Genomic DNA, 22,887 nt, shown 5'->3' with positions numbered 1-22,887 from the left:
TGTTTGGATGCTTCTTATTCATGTTGTCAGAGACATGAGATTGTCACACCAGTTAAATATGCTGCAGTCTCAAATTGTGATTAAGATGTAGAGAGGTGGTGTAATATGCTGAAAACATTACCTCATGAAAAGGCTTTGTGTATTTATTTAAATGAGGTGAGCCTGAGAATAAAACTGAAAATAAAAATGACCCTCCTAGAAAATAAAATGAAATTGATTAATATTAATATAAATATGATTTAGTGTTAGTTAGTGGATATGAAACATGGTGCATAGACACACCGACTGATGGTCAGTTTCATTTCTGTGACCTTACATGGGCAGACAACCAGTGAGAATATATTTTTTTCACTTGCAGTGTTTTATATTTTGCAGCAGGGGGCAGAGCTTTAACTTTCCTGATCTCTCACAGGGGAAGTCCACTGCATTTAATAAAAAACAAACTATGTATCCATTAAGGAAAATGGTCAAACTTGGACTGCAGAAGCTGATCCAAATTATTTTTGGTCTTCAAGTCTTCATGGTAGGCATAAGCCTTGATTGTTCTAACCTCATCTTTAAACCACATTTTTGGGGGGGTCCATTTTTATGGAAGCCCTAAAAGGACATTATGAAACACATTTTATTTTCTCCCTTTTCTCAAGATAATGAGTTAATTTCACTTGATTTCTCAAGTTTGTGGCTTATTTTCTCGTTATTTTGTGAGAAAAATAAGAAAAATAAGTCGAGATCTCGAGAAACTAAGGAAATTACATGTTATCTCGAGAGAATTGAGAAAAAATTTTTAATCATATCCTTTTAGGGCTTTTAGGACAGCAAAGTGTAGACAATAAGTGTGACAAAAGACTCATGGGGCATGCAGGTGACACGTGAAGGCAGCGTGGGCAAATGTGCATATAAAAACTGCTCCTAAATGAACGGCTGGCAACTGCGAATTGGTTCTCATGGTTCACTTAAAAGAGCTGTTCAAAAGACCGACTCGTTCGCGAGCCTCACATCTCTATTGAGGAGTCAGGGGTTTGTCCAGACATTTTGAAAGGGGGCCCAACAACAACTTAAAAAGTAGCACATCAGAGAGACAAAATATATCTTGGTTTCATTGTTTAAGGGCTCTGAAAGGATTCTGTAAATTTGCAATAAATGTATGCAGTCAAATATATAAAAGCGTATGTTTTGCCTCTGAAGTATTCTTGAATCATGTATTTCAGAGATTTGATATCTGTCATGTCTCCTGGATAGTGGAGTTGTTGGATTTCCTTCCCTCATGTCTCATGTCTTGTTTCCTGTTTAATGTTGTCATACCCTCATTTCACCCCCCCCTCACTTCCTTACCTCCAGTGTTTCCCAGGTTAGTCAGTTATTAACAAGTTATTAGATCACAAGTAATCAAGATAGAGATTTAAAAGTAATCAGATTAAATGTTGTGACAATACTTTCAGATTACTTTTCAAAAAGTAAAAATTTCCTCCTTTAAAGAGTTGCATGCATAAGCTACCCTCTCCACCATCTATCTTCCATCAGGTGTCGGTGCACATTTTAAACCCTCCACGGTGTTTTTACAATACAACTACTGTAAAGTACAGTTTTGACATTTTGTCCATAATAACAAAGATTTTCACATTCAGTTAGAGCAGCTGAGTTTATTTTTTATTCTTCCAAAACCACTTTACTTCAACTGTCAAAGCATGCTCCTTTATTAAATTACCAGACTTATCTTACACTGTACAAATCCTATAAACACAGAGCAAACACTCATGTATAGACACACTTCCCCGTCTGTTTGTCTCATGAACACTGGCGACTTGTGCTGCAGGTGTGTCACTCAGACCTCAATGATTCAAGTCCACGGCAACTCAGGAGTCTGTATCTGTGAGTCAAGCCCTGAAGGGGGAGTGTGTGAAATTCTGAATGGTGTTGTGAGGGCTTTCAGGGCAGAGGTTACACAGAGAGAGGAGCTGGGGTTTGAACTGTGAGGGGCAAAAGGTTTGTCTGTGTCAGCCCTCTGGGTCCTGTCAGGCTGAGTAGACAACAGTGACAGAAAAACAAGGCAGCAGAGGAAAGTGTAACCTGTCTAGACTTTTTAACCTCATACAATGGACATTTGATCCCATCCTGTGATTAATCCGGTGAGATGGATTTCAGGCTATCTTTCCACCTGTCAAATGTTGATATTGACTTTGAGGACTTGTTATCCATGTTGTTTTGAATTTGAGACTGGAAATGTTTCTAAATCACAGAAGTTCAGAAAACAATCTGAATAGCTTAAATCCTTCAAATGTTTACTTTAGTAGGTCCTCAGTCTTGTAGTTGAAAATTCTTATCAACATAAGGACTTTTATAGATAACACTCATCATCAACATGTTGAAAGGAGGAGCTACAGGGATTGAACCACCAACCCTCTGATTACAGGACAGTCAAATCTACCTCTTTGCGACATGTCACTCTTCCAGTAAGTTCTGATCTCAACACTTGCAAATAGTCACAAGATGGTCTCCAGCTCTTTGACAGATGAGCGGCTCTCTGATCTTCTGCTCCACGAGCCTTTGCCAAAAGCGCTCCATGACTTTTGTACTCATCATTCCCTTTGCTGGCTCTGGTATGACGTGCAAAACTCCAGACTCCGTCCCTCCCGGTTTCCAAACAACCGGCTCTGTTTAGGATTAATGGTTTCTGTATCAGAAGAATGTATCCAGGCAGGCTGTTTGGTGGGATGGAGGGAGCTGAGGCGTGGGGGCTTGATGCCTGACCCTACACCTCCAGCGGAGGTGAAGGATTGATTTCTGGGATTGGCAGCAGACAGGCTGACGCTTGTAGGTGGTGGTGTGAGACATCATGCCGCCGTAGTAGCAGCTGCCTCCTCCGCCCACTGCTGGTCATTCTCGCTTTCTGTTTGAGATCCAGAGCCAGGCTGCGTCTCAACCACGCCTTCTTTACCTCCGCTTGCACCTGACAAAAGAGAGGTGACAAACAGGAAGTTCAGTTTGTTTTTTGGGTCAGACAGCAATAATGTTTTACCGAAGTTCACCTGAAAGTTGATACATAAGAAATATTACCTCGCCATTGCAGAAACAGTAGATAAAGGCTACAAAAAAGCCCTGGGAAGACAAAAATAACATTGCTTAATAAAACTGCTAAACATCTTTGTGAATATATTACATCAGAAATCAATCAATTTGTAGATTTCTGTGGATCTTTATGGGTATAATGTGTTTGGATCACCTTTAACCAGTTTTAACTATAGTATTTTGACATTAATGTTCATTTTTAACAGAATTAATTGATAAGGAATACAAAGTCTTTGTTAAACGGATAAAAACGGTTATTGATGTTCTTTTTAAAAACTGTGGCCACTTCTGGCTAAACTTAACTAATCTAATTTTAACTTAACTAAAACTAGGCTAGCTATGCTTAGTAACCCAAATTAAGCTGGTTTGTGGTTTGAATTTAGCCCAGATACACTACTCATCTAGGTCTTTACCTTCCTGTTATGTTGCGGGTCACAATTGACCCTTTTAAAAGTCTATTATAGGCAATATATGCCTTCCAAACCAGCTAAATACAGCATAAAATTTTTGGAAGCATGTGACAGAAGAGGTGTATCATGTTAATCTATCAACATCTCTTCATAAAAAATAAAAAATAAAAAATCTAAATGTAAAATAAAATAAACAAACATCTATGTCATGATAACTACTGTATTTATATTTAGGTATTTCCAATGTACATTAAAACATTTTTTAACATGAATTTGAATAAAAAACAAGTGAGTTATCCTCATTGAAGCATGATCTATGAGAATTAAGGAACACCAATGGACTAAATCTGATTAAATGGTTAGTAATGGAGTTAAAAATTATATTAAAAAAACGGTATTGGATTTGTTGGGGTTCTGACACTTTTGGATAATTGAATATACCCCGGGTCAAATTGACCCAGGAACATTATTGCTGTTCCAGAGAAAACGAACATAACAGGAGGGTAAGTAAGCGCAGACTTTGCGAGCTAAAATGTCAATATTTTTTCCAAAAGAATGAAGAATTTTGAATAACAACAATCTGTTAAAATATGTTATAAGATCAAACAGCAGTTTTTTGTTTTGTACTTTTATTTAAAAAATTGAAATGGTTTGAGTTTATCTCAACAACATGCATGCAGAGTTAATAAACAGTATTCTGACCTGGGATGAATTGAAGAACATCTTCATAATGCATCTGCACCTGCCACAGCAGCCCAGTCACCTCAGTGTAAGGCAGAGCCATGAACACCATGTAGTGGAACTCCAAACAACGGCAATGAGCACGAGTGTGGACTTGAGCAGTTCTGCAAAAAAATCACAACATGTCAAAACAATATATAGTTATATAATGTTTGTAAAGTAATTCTATGATTTTTGTGAACATTTTACCCTCTCAGAAAATGAATTATCAGAGAGTAGCAGTCTGCTTGTAAACTTATGATTCCTAAAGGATTTAATTAGTTACCCATATTGCTGTCGCGGGTCCAGTTTACCAGTGTTTGTCTCCCCCAGCTTAGAGGCCAGGACTCGTATGATGTTGAGGAAGAGAAGAAAATTTACCTGCAGAGGTAGAGGTCTTACATAAGGCTACCAAAATGTCAAACATTCTTCAATTTTCTTTAGTACTAGAATTTAAAATATCTTACAACAATGGCGCCAAATGGGAACTTGATAAATCCACTTCAGGTTTCCTGCACTGATGTCCCAACATCTGGGAGCAGCCACAGAAGAGTTATACAGTGCAATACAGGTGTTGTGTAAATTTAAGACAGGTTAAGGCATCACATGACTCACTGCGTGTCAGCCAGCGATGCTCGTGCGCTGACCCAAACAGACACAAACACAGCAGGAACACCTAAGATCAGTAAGGGAGAAGTTGGGGGAGTTGTAAGTCTGTTTTGGAGCGTGAGCTGGATTTGTGATGACAGAGTATCTGGTTTGATGCTTTTTACCCCAGCGATGATAGTGAGGGCCAGAGGTAGTTCTTGTCAGAGAGGAAGGCATGAAGATGAGACTGTGTAGATACAGTCCCTCCACCAGGATCCAGTAATGATTTGTCGCCAGGAAGTAAAAGAAGAAAGTAACAGCAACTTTACAGCCAGCCTGGGGACACAAAGCTAGACTTAGAAGAAACATTAAAAAATATGATTATGTAATTAAAGAATAATTACAGTCCAACCACTATTGGGTCTATTGGGATGTGTCCCCGAATCATTAAGAATACATGAGAGCACAGTTCATTTTTTACTTATGCTGGGCCAAAAGGCTGTATGACTAAATGGGTAGGAGATGGACCTCCTTCAATTCATCTGTGGAAATCATTGATATCAGAATATATCTCTCTGGAAAAATTTAGATTTTGAATTAAAGGTGGACGTTTTCACAGAAACGTTTGCCAAGGTGTTGGAGTATCTGGGAAGTCAAGCGGCAATTGCTGAAATACTAGACCTAACAAGGAATGTTGGATCATTGCTGCGGCTGTATTTTGGATTTTGGATTTGCTGCATATTTCAAACAACCTCTATATTACTGACTGTTAATATTTTGAAAGGTTCAATAAAAGAATGTTAAAAAAAGAAAAGAAAAGAATAATATGATTATATCCCGAAAGTGTACCAGCTCTGTAAAAATAAAAAATGTTATGGTAGAAAAGGGATGTTTTGAAAAGACTGTTAGATGTTGTGGTTCTATAAGCCACTCTCATTTCTGTGCACTGTAGCTATAGCTAACCAAGGATAACTTATTGAGAGACCTATTACTTTGACTTTCAGCTCTGTGACTTTTGGGCAAAACATGCTAGCTGTTTCCCCTTTGCCTGTTCTTTATGCTAAGCTAAGCTAAGCTAGTAGGCTTGTTTTGATGAAAAATGTAATTTCTTCTTTCCAACACATCATACTGTGTATCATCTCAAAAACATATCTGATGTACATATCATACAGCATATCAGTATATAACATCTATGTTAGAGCCATAGAGTTATTTTGAGTGTATGTGCCTTTAATTGTCATGCTGCAGGTAAGTGGTGCTGCTAAATGGGAGCAACTGAGCATGTGCGATGTGTGCTTTCATCTGAGCAGGAGCAACATATTTTCAAACTGTAGCTTTGTTGGCTTTTTATAGTTTTGTCGCTTTTATGGAAATATAAATTAATGGCAACGAGAGAAGTGATTTTGTTTGTCTATATTTTTTTATAATTCTCGGTTTGTTTAATTTCATACGTCATTCATTTCATTTTTTAGTAAAACCTATTTTACAATGCACGAGTCAGAAAGATCATGTCCTGCGGAAGTGGCAAAAGAAGGTTTTTTTCTAAAAGTTGCCACTACAATCTTCATGTGGACCACCATAACCGTGTTGACTGTGAAGAAACACAAATACACAGAAAAAGAAGAACAAGATGCTTCAGAGTGTATAGAATGATGGATTACCATATGAGGCTTCTGGTCAGTGTACTCAGGCTCAGCAGTTTTGTCATCAGATATGTTGTAGAGCACAGCGTCCTTCACGAAAATGCTGACAGCTCGACAGATGAACGAGGTGAAGAGATGAATGTGGATGTAATTACGTGTGCAGTGAAGACGTTCTGACGGGAGAGAAAAGGGAAAGGTTTTGGATATTAAAGTAGAGTCTCAAAAAGATGTAATTAACTGAGAAATCAATATTTAGCATGTCATAAATCTGTAATGAATTAACTTGTAATGTTTCTCAATAAATGTTGTATAAGAGTTTTTTTTTCTTACTTGAAATAGCAGAGGATTGAAGACGGCGACCAACAGTGATGCAGAGAGAAATGGAGTATCCAACAGTGTACATGAGATGTAGTCTCTCAAACACCTTCTGGGGCCAAACAAAAACATGCTTAGAGTTTGCATGCACATAGACGTGACTTCTTTATCGTACAATCCAGTCTCAATACTTTAATAGATGGTATGATTTGCAACTTGCAACTAGTCTATTGACGCCAAACCCACACATTCAACCAGCCCACTGAATACACACTGTACTGTACACATCCAGACAAACACAAATGTACATACCTCCTCTTGTCTCCTGTGGTTGGACGTCAAGTATGTGGTGCACTCGGTGTAGTTGGCCCATGTGCGGTTGATAATGGGAACCTGCTCCCAGTTCCCCGAGCATCACACTGGCGGTAAGCGCGGCCTGCATTACAGGAGAGAGACACAATCACACCAATCGTACAAGAGGCTGCAATAAAGTAGTGAATATATGGCCTCCTCAGCTCTGATACCTCTGTGGTTGAAGTCGTAGATGTACTCTGGACACAGGACTGACACCAGCTGACCCACTCTGCTCCGAGGCCAGCAGATGATCCCGTCCCACTCTGGGTTACACTCACCGTCTTCATACATAAAGAAAGAAAAACAGCTGTAAGCTTGAAGATTTAGTTTTAGTTGTATTTTCAATAGACCTTGTGCACTTTGTAGGCATAGGCCCGATGATCTTCTTCTTCTTTTTTATAACCCTGATCGTTTGAGCTTACGGGGACGCCAAGTCTGACAAACCAATATGTTACTTAATTTTCCCCCAATCCTGCTACATAGTGTATATGCTACATTTTCTGATGGAAGATCAGTATCTTAAGTACACAGACAACAATGTAAAGATGCTCAGGTACCAGTAAACTTGTGCATATGGAATTTCAATCTTCAAAATCTAAGTTACAAAATATACTGTAAGGATTTAGACTTTTTTTTTTTTTAAAGTCACCAAAAACCTATGCGGCGCCATTTGTAAAGTTATGCACACAGAAAATAACAGCAACATTTCTCCACATTTAGCTCCAAAACATCATAACAATGTAGAGTGAATTCTTAAAAGTCACTTTTTTTTATCACATTTAGAGGAATATTGTTATCTTCCTCACATTTAATTTTCTTGTGAAAAATATATTAAGTTAAAATCATTGATAAATCCAAATTCTAAATATAAATATAAATGTTAAATCCAAATCTAAATGTTCAACGATAAATCTAAATGTTAAATGTTGCTCCGCAATCCTAAATATTTAGTTGATAAGCGGCAGTGTGAATTTGCATATCAGCTAAATATAAGGATCGCAGAGCAACATTTAACATTTATATTTAACATTTATATTTAACATTTATATATATATTTATATTTATTATTAATATTTAACATTTATATTTAACATTTAACATTTAGATTTATCGTTGAACATTTATATTTATATTTAACATTTATATTTATATTTATATTTAACATTTAGATTTAGATTTAGCATTTGAATTTAACAAAATTTTAACTTAATATATTTTTCACAAGAAAATTAAATGTGAAGAAGATCACAAATATTTCTCTAAATGTGATAAAAAAAAGTAACTTTTAAGAATTCACTCTACATTTTTATGAGGTTTTGGAGCTAAATGTGGAGAATTGTTGCTGTTTTTTTTTTTTTTCAGTGTGCACAACTTTACAAATGGCGCCCCATAAAAAACGATATATGTGTTTAGATGTGAATCTAACCTTTCATAAGACATTATCATAACTTAAAGCTCCTGTGAAAAACTTCTAGTTTGTGCTGATTTTGGCTCCCCCTGTGGACAAAGTGATACCTGCAATCACTTTCCTTCGGTGTTGGTCCTGTTTTAATTTTTTTTGGTGGTACTGTATTTAGAGCATGTTGCATAATATCTGATATCCATGAGATCTGGATCCCCATGAAAGTGACAATAAAAAAACAACAAATAAGTTCATAAAAAACAAAAACTTTGGTTACAGCTTTATATATATTAGCTCTTAACTGTGCTTTTTTCAGACTCTTCAGACTGGCACTCTGTCGAACAAAATTCCTCCTAAGATAGACCACAGTGGCAACTCATCATCAGTGGTTGCGTCATAATTTTAATGAGAAATGCATCACTATTGTGTGCACCTGAATTCATCTGTGTGATGGCAGAGATACCGGTCAACAGGATATTGGATGAGTGTTTTATCTGATCCTACATGAAGAGCTGATGCAATAAAAACTGTTTCTGATTATAGAAATGGATGTGCACTCACTGACCCTACACATACTTCCCTCACAACGAGAGCTTGTTGCAGAGAGTGGAACTGTTATTTTCCCATAATTCAAATGTTTCTATTTAAATTTATGGAAGGATGATGTGATGGGATTCATGAAAGCAAAATCAATTGAAAAAATTCTGTGATTCAATTTTCTGATTGTTTTTTTTTTTTGACTGTGTTCTCAGACTTTATTGAATCTATCTAAGAGTAAACAGCAGACAAACCTTTAACCAGAGCCTTTTGCGTCTTGATGCTTCTTTCACACTTAGCGTGAGCACCAATCAAAACATAGATCTGCTCGTCTCGTGTGATGACATCATCAGAGTCTATCTGGAAGACAAAAAGGAGATGACAAATTGATAAGACTTTAATGAAAAAATGCAACATAGTGTTAACCCTCCTGCTATGTTCGTTTCTCTGGAACAGCAATAATGTTCCTGGGTCAATTTGACCCGGGGTATATTCAATTATCCAAAAGTGTCAGAACCCCAAAAAATCCCAATACAGATTTTTTCAAATATAATTTTTACTCCATTACTATCCTTTTAAATCAAGATTTGGTCGATTGGTGTTCTTTAATTCTCACAGATCATGGTTCAATGAGGATAACTCACTCGTTTTTCATTAAAATTAATGTTAAAACTTTTTTTAATGTACAATAGACTTTAAAAAGAGTCAATTTGAACCGCAACATAACAGGAGGGTTTATACATGGATTACAGGTCAGAGAACTCACATAAATGTACTTTAAAGTTCCTGTGAGAAGTTTTAGCTGGTCAAGAAAAAGAGTGGTATCAACGGTGATGACCTACAAAAGCATCCATGCCTGCAACCGTTCTGAGGGGTTAGGTGTCAGACCAGATGACTGACAGTACACTGAAGAATGATACAATATTCATGTTTTTTTTTTTCATCAGAAAACACCTTACACTTTTACAGGACAAGCTCAGCAGGGAGATAAGATGTATCATTTTGTCCACAGGGGGCAACAGAAAGTTCCTCACTGTAGCTTTAATGCAGGTTAAGTGTGAATGCATGGAACTTTTTGTGATCATTTAGTTCAGGGGTTCCCAAACTTTTCAGCCCGAGACCCCTAAATATTGGTGCCAAAGACTTGCGACCCCCACTGTCCCTCAAAGTGATTTAATGTGGCTTCATTTAGCTGGTCTGCTGAAAATTTAGCCTACCTATATGAGCATGTGGCTGTGTTTCCTGTGACGTTATGAATTAACCTGCTGCTACTGATGCTTTTGATAATTAACTATTCACTAACCCTGAACTTAGGAGTCATCTGGAAACAAAGAAAGGCAGAAAACTCATTACATTTTCTATTTTCAAGGTTTTATTTCAAGTTTAGCCACTGTTTCTGTTGATATTATTTACTATAATGGGAAAAATTTACTAGTTATAGATAATAAAAAAAACACAACATTCTTGAAGACATCTCACGACCCCCCATTTGTGTCTTGCGACCCCCCAGGGGGTCCTGACCCACACTTTGGGAACCCCTGATTTAGATGGCACACAACAAGTAAATAACACAATTATAATAGGGAAAAATCATTTTTTAGCACATATTGAATGGTTTCAGTAGCCCTGTCTGTGATGCAATTAAGGCCCATGTTCAGTTATCGTTTCAGAAAACCCAATCTTCCTGACAGCAGATCAATGTCACATTTTCATCTCTATTGCACACTTTTATTTGTTTTTAACTGTATTCATCTAAGACTCAACAGCAATGCTCCTCATAGCAGCTATTCTCCCTGCATACCTCCCTCACATTTGTCCATCCTTTAAGCGACCCACAAATCCCTCAGAAGTCTCTTTCCATCTCAGGCGATCTGTCAACTGCAAACACGGTCAGCCATCTGATGTGCTTCCTCCAGGTGTTGTGAAATAGTTGCGTGTGGATGTGGTATGTCATGATCCCTCACCAACCCGTTTCTTTGCTCCAGCAGAGAAGCTGCTGCTGTCTACATTTGGGGCTTGTCCTCATGAGCACATAGTAGTGGGAGCTTTAGTTAACACAGGAAGCTTTGTGTTCTCGTGTTCATTTCACAACAGCAGTAAAGCTGGTGACTAGAAAATTCATGTGAGGATTGTTTAACAGTTGGAAAAGATCAGAAAGAGGCTTTATGAGGCAGAGAGGTACAAGGAAAGACGTACTTCATACATCATCAGAGCCATTACATTTGATATTTTTAGGGCAATGTTAATGTTTGTGCCAACTTTCATGGCAATCCATCGAAAATCTGATGAGACGTTTCATTCAAAAATAGAGCTGGGAACAGCACTAAAAAAAGTCAGGGAAACATGAAGTCTGTGGGAGTCATCCTCTGGGGATCATGAATGTCTGTGCAATATTTCATAGTAATCCATCCAATGGTTGTTAAGACAGTTGAATCACACACACACCCCAAAGGAGAGTGGAGAACTGTGAAACACATGTACAGGATGCCATGGTAGTGGACCATGAGTATTACCTCATGCTGGTACAGGATCAGCAAAGAGATCAGACACAGTAGCCCTGTTTACCACAGTAGGTGCCAAATCCACACAAATTAAAGTTACTAGAGGTAGCTTTAAACTTTTACCAGAGTGAGAGGTGAATCTAAGATAGTTTATTTAAGGACTGTTTATCCCTCCTGTTATGTTGCAGGTCAAATTGACCCTTTTTAAAGTCTATTTTAGGTAATGTATGCCTTCCAAACCAGCTGAATGCAGCGTAAAAATCTGGGCAGCATGTGACAGAAGAGGTGTCTCGTGTTAATTTATAATTTATCAACAAAAATTCAAAATGTCAAATAAAATAAACAAAAATCAATGTCATGTTAAACTGCTGTATTTATATTTAGGGATGTCCAATGTACATTAAAAAAAGTTTTATCATGAATTTAAATGAAAAACGAGTGAGTTATCCTCATTGAACCATGGTCTGTGAGAATTAAAGAACACCAATGGACTAAATCTTGATTTAAATGATTAGTAATGGAGTTAAAACGTAGATTAAATAAAATGTGTATTGGGATTTTTTGGGGTTCTGACACTTCTGGATAATTAAACATGCCCCGGGTCAAATTGACCCAGGAACATAATTGCTGTTCCAGAGAAACGAACATAACAGGAGGGTTAAGGCCAAAATATTTGGATTAAAATCTTTATCTATAAAAATACAAGTCGCAGACTGAGCATTTGTTCTTTTTATCATGATCGACCAAGAGAATGGAGCCCTCGGTTAGGTCTGAACTTCATAAACAATAGAGGTCCATCTATAAACATAACATTATGCAATCTGAAATAATTGATGCCTTTTTAAGCAATAGGAGCACTTCCCCCTTCGATGATTTTCCCTGACTTGTAGAGGATTTTAAATAAATTTTGACTTGTATTAAAATAATTTCACTTGGACTTCAATTAAAGCTTTGGCTCCTCTTCCATGTCTTCTCACAGCACCTTCCTCAAAACGTCTTTATCTTATTAAACAGAATAAAACCTGGCTGAAATTATCTGTGTCTTTGGATATGTGATAAGTAACATTCTTGGCATGAGTCTTTCAAATAAACCACCGCTGGATAACAGGGTTTCTACCATTGTAGCCCTCACATCTCTGGACAGCTATCATTCCCTGCAGAGATTTGTTTATGAAGGAGACTGTTAGCCAAAGACAATACAGACACAGTGAGCTGTTTTAAACACTGGCTCTGGTTGAATGGTGGACATTGTGGATGTGTTTGTTTTTGGGTCTTTGTCCAAAACCCTTTCTTTTAAAACAACACACGTCAATTATTGATCAGGATGATTAGGACAACAGATATTTAAGTTTTACAGCATACAAATTCTCCATCTATTCCCCAATGAATCAACTTGCAGTGGAATTAAAGTCACAGTCCGTCACTTGTCTTTGTACAGGATGCTTTTGTAGTGACTGACAGGGGATGTAAGCAAAACAATTAGCTTGTGTCACAACTGAGTTTACTCTCTCATAGCGCTGCTTTGTGTGAAAGTGATTTTCAGGTTGACTGAGCAGCTGGTTGTAAGTCTGCCAGAAGATGAGGCTGGGGATCGACCCAGGGGAAGATGAAGAGATGGATGGACGGAGGTGGAGACGTACAGAGGGTCGTGCTCCAGTGGGTGAAAGGTTAAAGGGGTTGGAGGCAGACCACAGGTGACTGTTGATGGTGGAGACTGGGTGCTTTTGTTTTTGTTTATGTGCTGCTTGGGAATTGAGTCTTTGCATCCTGTGTGTATGTCAAGTTTGTGTTTTTCTTTTGTTATTCCCAGCTTTGTTCGAGAGAAAGTAGAAATCTCTGGGAAATCTGCAAAATGAAGCCTAATCATTCATATGATTTAACCTTTTTTTAACTTTTAAAATCAACTTCACAGTACCTTTAAAATGAAAGATTCCTTATTCCTCTGCAGACCTGCAGAGCGATCTTAGGTGTGCTTTGTGAATGGTTGGCAGAATTCCCAAAGTACTAGATAAATTAATGTCCAAAATCCAACTACAAAGAGAGTCACAGACACATGAAGTTTTCTATATTTGGCCAAAAGTGCAGCAGTAGCAGAGTGTTATATCTGACTCAGAGTTATAGTAAAGTGTTAGATATGATGCGACAGTGTGAAAAGTTTAAATTTGGAACATAAGAAGCATCCTTTGTTGAAGTTTGCACCGGGCAAAGAGACAGAGAATTCACTTTCTGCTGAGCACAGAAAGTAAACACCGAGGTACATTTTTCCATTGAAGACCTTTCTGTGTGAAACCACTATGAGAAGATTGTTGTTTTTAAAGCCAAATGAGATCCCCCTTAGCAACTGATGGCAAAAGTCATACAATTAAAATTCATTTTTGAAGTATTTCATACTTTAATTCTGATCCTTTTGAGCAAATTCGCTGTCTCTGAAAAGGAAAACAATAATTCTTTAACCAAATTAATTTAGAAAAAAAATCAATAGCCCAAACAAAAAACCCAGAATAAGAGGAGAACACTTACCAATGCAGTCACTAACAGCAAACTGTGAAAAAGAGCCAAAGCAGCAGTTCCCTGTGCAGAAAACATTATTCTTTTATAATGAAGACTTAAACCAGACGTTCAGTTAACATGATCCTCCTCAGTGATAATAAGTGGTGTCCCATCAGCCTTTTAGGATGCTCTTGAGCTTTGGATCCATTAAAAGCATCCTCTCTGTCTTTAGTCCCTCTCAAGGCTCAGTGGACATCCCTTAAGGAACGACAAAGAAGTCAGTCCACAGTATGAGGAGGTCTCTGCAAGGAGGTGAGAAAGAAGTACCCTCCTCCACACTTACACCATTTTGAATGCTGTCTTTCATGATGGGCTGGACTTGGTTGGTTGTGGCTGATGTCTTGCTTAACTCTTTGTGTTCCTCTGTCTGTTTTTCTTTCCTTTGCCTCCTTTAACCCAGTTTCTACAAAACCCACTGGATGAGAAAGATTTTATTTTATTTTTTATCTTAACCACCCTGTATGATATTGTTAGGAACTGACTACATGCAGTACATTCCTGTTTTGCAAATTCTGAAGCAGTATAAAAAAAGTCAAATGCCTGTCATCATTATATTCCATCATCAGAAATAGAAGCTGGGTGATTAATCAACTTTAGTCTCACGGCAGTAGACCAGCATTGTGTCTTCAGTTCCCATGCTGGGATGTTTTGGCACAGACCAGCCTCACTATCTACATTTTGTGGCAATTAGTGGACACAAATAAACTCTTGTGCTTACATCCCTGGCTCACAGTTATGATACACTAAAATAATTATATAGAAAAAAAATGATTTCGATGGATGTCCTTGTTGTACTTTGGAAGAGCTGTTTGAACACTATGGGGTCCTTAAATAGTTCAGGTTCAAGGTTCAAATCACATTTTCAAGGACAAGATTGATACAAATCCTTAAAAAGTTACTGGAAGTATACAGTATATTTTTATTTGTTCACAGTCATTCTTCCAAGACAGATTATTATGGGCCCACACAGTATGTGAACACTTTAAATTCCCTTAAAATCTCTGTCACCCTTGTTGGTAACCCCTTCTCAAGCAGATTTAAATTTGTATTTCTCAAAATGTATTAAAGTTGTAGTATATGAAATTGACAGCACATACTAACCAAATGATAATATTATAATACATGGATGATTGAGCTTTAAAAAATGTCAAAAACAACCATATGTTTACTAAGACGTTCATAATAATGCTACTACCACTTCTGCATATACTAAAAATAAAAGTAAAGGTAATGCTTTTGATTGATTCATGTGCTTTGGCTAGAATAATTTATTTTATTTATTTATCAGTTTATTTGACAGGGGCCATGCAAAACAAAAACTGTCAAGCCAGAGCTAGCTATAAGCTAATTTTCATCTGTGGTCCCTGGGCAGGAAGATAAGATAAGATAAGATAAGATAAGAGATTCCTTTACTCGTCCCACAACGGGGAAATTCAGGAATGTACAATGCAAATGATAAAAACATACTAGCATTTAAAACAATACATACTCAACAACAGTCCCTCTAATAAAACATTTAGAATTACATTCCATTGTCTCTAGTTACATGCATTCAGAGGAACTCAGTGATTACATGATTGTTTTTCCTTGAGCCATAATTTCAGTTTACTTTTAAAAACACTGAGGCTTATACTGTCTCTAATGTGAGTAGGAATTGAGTTCCATTTTTCTGCTGCTCTGACTGAATATGCAGACTGTCCAAATGCAGTTTTCCTAAGTTTAGCTGAACAGTCTCCATAAGATTATTCCTGCAGAGTAACACGCATTGTTTAAGTGGTGGTGGGGCCTGATCATGAATTAGTTTATTCTACCTGAAATTCAAGCAACATTGGTCAAAGCAACTATTTCACCCCAAAGTAATTATCAGTACTTCAACCTAAATTCTGTAAGATAAATTCACGTTGTTAAAATTCCTTGAAGAAATTATGAAAATCTTTTTTTTCCTACAGTTTAAAGGTGACATATCATGCAAAATGGACTTTTTAATGGTTCTCCACCTGAAATATGTGTCCCTGGCATGTCTACAAACCCCCCGAAAATGAAAAAAATCCATTCTGCCCCTGTTCTGATTTCTCCACCTTTCTGTAAATGTGTGCTGAAACGAGCTGTTTCAGATTTCCGTGTTTTTGTTACGCCATCCGGTCTGTAACGGAAGTCAGAGCTCGGAGTTTGTTCAGCCCACAGACTGTATAAAATACAACTCAACCCCTCCTCCGTTTTCATTACCTGCACACGTGTGCTAACAAGGAGCTTAGGAGGGAGGCATGCTAGTTGTAGGCTGTCTTAATAAACACAAAGGTCGGTTTTACTCCCCACGTCTGCATATTAAGATCTAGTGGATGATTCGTATTTTTCATGGAAAAGTGCTAGCGCTAGTTAGCATAGCCACATAGCTACATGTTCGTAGCTGTGTACCAAGACACACTTCGACATACTGACAAATAAAACAACAAGAAACACAAAATCTGTGACCAATCGTTCAGAAAGGTCCTGCTGAAGGCACCTCTCCGTCAGGATCAGATTCTGGATCAAATTCAGAGGGTTGAAGTAACGTGGGTCTGCGAGCAGCCATGTCTATGCAGCCAACACGTAAACATTGGATCAATGTGCTGGAGAGCCGAGGCCACATTCACTTCCTGAGGGGGCGTGGTCAGAGAGAAATAAGACCGTTCTGAGCAGGGCTGAAAAAGAGGGGTTTACAGCAAGCGGCAAACTCCGGTCTCAAACGATGAAGCCAATGCGGAAGTGATATAAACTGCAATACATCGAAAATCCGCTTGAGGCTGGCTGCAGAAACACCGGAAACCACATAGATATGAATGGGAAAAAGACGATCTTTGCAGCATTAATAAACATGTTTACAGCCTGGTTCAAAAAACGGCTTGGCCCTACAACGCTAATCTCTCTAATGGCATACACTGTACGGGGGGTGAATTTTTTTCTAACGTGACGGTTAAGAAGATATTAAGATTATGAGTTTTGCCCAAATAAGGACATGACTGACCTGACTCCCGGTCGGGAACACACAGCCATTGGCTAAGAGACTCACAACACGTCACACTCTGCCTAGTTGAGTTCCGCATTACCAATATGGCTGCTGCCGTCGATTTGCTTCAAAACAGCTCTCAGGAACAGATGGGTGATGTCACGGATACTACGTCCATATTTTTTACAGTCTATGGTTTACAGGCATGCCAAAATCTGATTTCAAAGTGTTTTTTTGAGCATAAACTTTAAAGACATGTTTTGGGGACCTCTTAGACCAATATATTTTGATGAAAAAGAGCGTAAATTGCCACCTTTAAACCTGAATTCTTTCTAGGTTGCAATTGAGCTTTTATTTTGAAGGGCCGATTTCTGACGTCATTACAACCAGGAAGTACCGGTTTCACAACAAGGACAGTAGCAGCTGCATGTTTTCCTGACTTGTCGAAACTGTAAGATATTAACATTTTCTTTCATATGATGAATTAAATTGCTCACCTGCTGTGGGAGGTTTAAAGCTTTGCTCCTGAGCAGGTTCTGATTCACATGTGCAGCAGGTTACTGTAACACTGTCTCTGGTTGTGTGCATGAAGGACATGGCGGGGACGGCGGTGCTTAGGATATTCAGGACCCTGCGCCCCCAGGCACTGACAGCGGCGTCAGGCAGTTTCCACCCGCCGGCTTCATGTGTGTTTTCCCCAGCATGGAGGTCCTCTTCTGTCAGGTCGCTGCACCTGTGCTGCGCCCTGTGTGCTGGACACAACAAATGGTCCAAGGTGAAAAACGTCAAAGGTCCTAAAGATGAGGCGAGGGGCAAGATGTTCATGAAGTTTGGTATGATGATAAGGATAGCTGTGAAAGGTGAGACAAGTTAAACTGAAACTAAGTATTCATGCATTTCTATTACTGTTTGAGAGTTTCTTATCAGCTAACTTTAATGTTGGTGTCATTAAATACAATACAATCATGGATGGCAGACCACTTCCTTTTACTCAATAACAATACATCAGAAATTATTCTAATTGGCCCAGCAGCAAAAAGAACCCTCATCATGCCCAACCTAGATAATTTAGCTATCCCCATGAAAACATCAGCAAGGAATCATGGAGTCATTTTTGACCAGGACTTGAACTTTGAACCACAAATAAAGAAAGTTGTCCAGTCCTGTTTTTACCAGCTCAGAAATATTTTGAAGGTCAAGTCCATTATTTCATCCAAAAACTTAATAAAGCTAATTAACACTACTTCAGTTGACTACTGCAACTCACTGTACTCCTGTCTCAACCTTATACAGTCTATGGTCTCAACCAAAAATACATCCACCGACTTCGGACAGCATGCAAATGCAGCAGCCCGGCTTTTAACTAGAACAAAAAAAAATTCCCACATCACCCCAATTTTAGCATCCCTACACTGGCTCCCTGTTGTTTTTAGGATTTATTTTAAGATACTTTTAATCACGTTTAAAGCACAACATGAACTCGCCTCTCAATACATTTCTGAGCTTTTATCCCCCCATAAACCAGGACGCAGTCTGAGATCCTCTGGCAGTGCTCTGCTTGCTCTTCCACGGTTTAGACTAAAAACTAAAGGCGGCAGGGTCTTTGCTGTCAGAGCCCCCCGACTGTAGAACAGCCTGCCAGAGGAAATCAGACTTGCAGAGTCAGTCCCTCATTTTATTTCACTTCTGAAGACACACTTTTATAGTAAAGCTTTTATTTTGTGAATTTATTTTAATCTTTAACGTTTTACCTCTCATTTGCTTTTATTGTGTTTTTATTGTTCTTGTGAAGCACTTTGTTACTTGTATCGAAAAGTGCTTTACGAATTAAGGCATTATTATTATTAATATTATTTGCAGACGGTGGATCCAACCCTGACATGAATTTAAACCTAGCCCACATACTGGAGCAGTGCAGAATCAAGAACATGCCCAAAACATCGGTAGAAGCTGCAATCAAGAGTGCGGTAAGTTAAGACAACATTGTTAGATACAAATGGGGATAAAAACAAAACAAAGGATAAAAAAAGATCAGCATTTTTACTTTGGTTCAACAGGAAAAAGCAAAACCAGCATTTCAGCATATGTTTGAAGCTCGGGGACCTGGTGGATGTCTGCTGCTCATAGAGGTCCTGACTGACAACAACACACGCACCCAACAGGACGTCAGACGCCTGCTTACCAAGAATGGGTAAGGGGAAGACTTCATATGATCCTCCCATAGTAGAAATTGTAATATCACAGATATTTCATGCCCTTTCACCTGAACACTGATGGTTATAAATGTGGATCAACAGGTCATCAACAGTTTAAAACTAGGGATGTCAAACATACGGCCCGTGGTTCAAAACCGGGCCCGCAATAGGTTCGAATCCGGCCCATGGATGACTTCCCAAAGTGAAACAATTTCAGAGAGGACATTAGCTACAATTTTTCAATAAAATGAACTGCAATTTCATATTTGTCCTCTGGGGGTCACATACAATCATAGTGCTGATGGAACGCACCTGAACTGTGCTCCAGGAGAATATTTGCATAATCTGGTGGAAATTGACAGACTTTTTAGAGCACTTCAAGATCCAATCAACACTAAAGTTTTTGTATATGTAAACATGTGCGTATGTCATAGGTCCCACTTTGAGACTCATCATGGCAAAAAATACAACAGCTGTTTTTCTAAAAAGATGTAATGTGGACATTTTCAGAATGTACTTGTACTTTTTTGCACTAAAACAAAGGGGAGAATTTTGAGTTGTCCTTCTCTATAGGTTATTATTCTATGATTTTACTGGTTCGGCCCACTTCAGATCAAATTGGGCAGTATGTGGGAACTGGAATGAGTTTGACGTCCCTGGTTTAAAGCTAGGTGTAGTTGAAAGTTGTGTTATGGCTCTTAAACTCTGGTGGAGTAGATTTTGTAAGAAAACTCAAACATCTGGCTCTTATAGGGTTAAAGCAACACAACTACTTGCATACAGATAATATTAAATTGAAATATATTAAACTATACTGAGATGATATTGCATCCAAAATGACTGAATCTATGATCCAACAATGTGGGAGGAAGATTAGGTGGGATTACATGAGTCTTAGTTGAAAAGTTGCAGCAGAAGCATTCTTTTTTAAATGCAAATCAGACATATCTATCACTTCAGGTAAAACAGTGTAAAGCTACACTAAACTGCTTGAAACTATGTTACATTGATCATGGAATTTTTTGCATTAGCCACTAGATGTCCCCAAAGGTTATCTTTGATCAGAGGCTGCTGGCACAGATACAAACAACTGAAGAAAAGCAGCAAAATGTGCCATTTATATGCAGCAAATGTAATTATTGACTCATCCACAGGGGGATGCTGTCAGACGGAGCACGCCACAACTTCAACAGGAGGGGGGTGGTGATGGTGCCAGGTCAGAACCTGTCGATGGAGCGAGCCCTGGAGCTGGCCATCGAGGCCGGAGCCGAGGACGTGAAAGAGACTGAGGATGAGGAGGAGCAGCCCCTCCTGCAGGTCAGAGATGAAGAGAGCAGTGTCTCAAGAGAGCAGAGACGGACATATGAAATGTGACTGATACAAACAACAGCAGCTTAAAGGGAATTGTGTACAAGCATCCAGGTTGGCCCTGACAGTTAGATGTCTGACTGCACAAGCTCATACAAAACTACACACTGCAACCCAATTTTAGGAATAAGTTTAAATTACTACATATCGAAAACTGCTACTGCACACTTTGGGGACTTTTCTCTTACACATATCAAACTGTTTATAAAGGTTTTTTATTGCATATTGTTTGCCTAAGAATGATGTTCATTCACTCATCTTCAGAGTTTTTCATGGATATCATGCCAATGAAAAATGTCATTAATCTGCTACAGTTTACCCCTGAAAGGCCTGGCCTGCTTATTTATTTGTTTCTAAGTTTTATATTATACAACTTATATCAATCTGTTTCTCTCTCTGCAGTTCATTTGTGATATGACAGACCTGAGGAAAGTGCGGGCCTCTTTGGTGGATCTGGGGATGCAGATAACATCTGCAGGATTAGAGTTTGTTCCCCGCACCCTCACCTCTCTGGACCAGGACCAGCTGGATACTGCTTCAGTGTTAGTAGAAGCTCTAAATGACTGGCCAGAGGTAGTACGAGTCTGGGACAACATCCAGGCTCAGAGCTGAGATCACTTTCTGGACAACTTTTTGGACTCTAGTCTGGATTCACTTTTCAAGCAGGGTGTTTAATGTTCTGAGAAAGGAATTGTCAACAGATACCTGTGCTGCTTTTCAACAGGAGTGTTGCTGAAACTCATCAGAATGAAATGATGTGCCCATGTCATTTTGGTGCTTTAGAGGAAAACTTGGCAGTGAAATGATAGTGTGGTCCTGATAACTTGTTAAGTAAATGTTTCTTAAATATTTCAGTTGTCAGATTCTGCTTATCGAACATTAATTATCTGCGGCCTCTAGTATAAAAACGCCATCATGTCTGCCAATCTGGTTTCCATTAAAAGTTTTAAGAACTGTTTACCAACTGTCCAACTGTACCAACTATTAACTTTACTGCCTATGCTGCAGCCTGTCTCAGCAGTTATTGGGCGCTAGGTGTACTTTTTTATTGGTAGATGCTGAATAGGAACAAAAAACTCAATTTGCAAAGTAAGTATTTTACCGACGGTACCAAAGGATTGCCCAAATTCGAACCCCTCAGCATTATTTTAATTTTGATTGACCTTTATTTAACCAGGAAATAAAAAACTCATTGAGATTAAAAATCTCTTTTTCAAGAGCGCCTGGCCAAGATAGGCAGTAGCTCTGTTTACAGAGTTTCTGACAGAGTAGCCACATATACAAACATAATACATTTTGAGGACATTTAAATATCATAACAGAATAAAACAACAAAATGAGTGTCCAAATAAACCAACATCATAAGTACATCAGGCAGAACCCCTGCAGCCCAGTGTGTCTGCCTCCATCTTAAATTCACCCAATGAGACAGGATCATTTAAGACGTTTTTCATCCGCAGGAACTTTACCCCGGAACTCGGAACTTTATCCCTGAACTACGTGCGTTTCGACCGGCGGAACCAGGGTCTAAATTTAGTTCAGGGGTAGATAATCTCCCCCCTGAAAAGCCCCTGCTTTGGGGGTAGTACTTTTCAAAGATCCTGGGACTTTCGGTTGAACGTTAGTGTTTGTGGAGTTTACACAGCTGTTGAAACACAGAGGGAGTTCCTGGGAATGCATACTAGTTTAGTTTTTTTAATAAGATTTCAAAATATTATTTAATATAATTTTTTTTCTCCATACGTCACTGGCCTGATTTGCACAGTCTATCCAGACTTAAGCCCGCGGTCGAAAAGCAGACAACAATGGGGCACAGGAACCTTTTAGTTCTGGGGAAAGTAGTTCTGGGGGCTAAAAGACCCTGGAACCCCTGGTCGAAATGCACCTTTAGCTCCAGTTCCTTCTGCAATTTGTTTCAAGTAAAGGGAGCTGCAAATTTGAAAGTCTTTTTACCCATCTCAGTTCTGAACTTTGGCACAGATAGCAAGAAATGGTCCTGGGATCGAAGAGTGTAAGTCCCTGTACTCTTCTGCTTGATGAAGGTGAGAAGGTATGAAGGAAGCAGATTTAAGACGCCAGTGTTTTAGTCTACGTGCAGACATGAAAGACCAACCAACACGTTCATAAAGCAAACAATGATGAGTGAGTGCCTTAAAGTTAGTGATAAACCTCAGTGCTCCATGATAGAGAGTCCAGAGCATGTAAATCCTGAGAGGAGGCGTACGTCACTATAATCCAGAAGAAAAAAAAAC

General features: G+C 38.5%; 2 protein-coding genes across 2 annotated transcripts; one reads left to right on the top strand and one right to left on the bottom strand.

The window, feature by feature from the left end:
* Window positions 1-1,639: 1,639 nt before the first annotated feature.
* On the bottom strand, window positions 1,640-17,136 carry pth3r (parathyroid hormone 3 receptor). The gene is given in 24 exon segments (XM_034707949.1): window positions 1,640-2,524; window positions 2,527-2,710; window positions 2,712-2,810; window positions 2,812-2,865; window positions 2,867-2,947; window positions 3,055-3,129; window positions 4,198-4,275; window positions 4,277-4,310; window positions 4,453-4,585; window positions 4,670-4,728; window positions 4,812-4,877; window positions 4,970-5,018; window positions 5,021-5,120; window positions 6,446-6,600; window positions 6,759-6,777; window positions 6,779-6,799; window positions 6,801-6,854; window positions 7,055-7,152; window positions 7,155-7,178; window positions 7,267-7,377; window positions 9,290-9,395; window positions 14,057-14,284; window positions 14,370-14,501; window positions 17,091-17,136. Coding segments are annotated over 22 exon segments (1,710 nt in total). The 5' UTR covers window positions 14,123-14,284; window positions 14,370-14,501; window positions 17,091-17,136; the 3' UTR covers window positions 1,640-2,480.
* A 260-nt stretch (window positions 17,137-17,396) lies between these two features.
* LOC117830031 (translational activator of cytochrome c oxidase 1) lies at window positions 17,397-21,593 on the top strand. The gene is made up of 6 exons (XM_034707919.1): window positions 17,397-17,523; window positions 17,665-17,932; window positions 18,933-19,039; window positions 19,130-19,263; window positions 20,422-20,584; window positions 21,038-21,593. The coding sequence occupies exons 2-6, from the start codon at window positions 17,668-17,670 to the stop codon at window positions 21,245-21,247; spliced, it is 879 nt and encodes a 292-aa protein (XP_034563810.1). The 5' UTR covers window positions 17,397-17,523; window positions 17,665-17,667; the 3' UTR covers window positions 21,248-21,593.
* Window positions 21,594-22,887: the final 1,294 nt, after the last annotated feature.

The sequence above is a fragment of the Notolabrus celidotus genome, chromosome 18 (genome assembly GCF_009762535.1).
Source record: "Notolabrus celidotus isolate fNotCel1 chromosome 18, fNotCel1.pri, whole genome shotgun sequence".
Taxonomy (NCBI): domain Eukaryota; kingdom Metazoa; phylum Chordata; class Actinopteri; order Labriformes; family Labridae; genus Notolabrus; species Notolabrus celidotus.
This window is presented reverse-complemented; position numbering and strand designations above follow the sequence as displayed.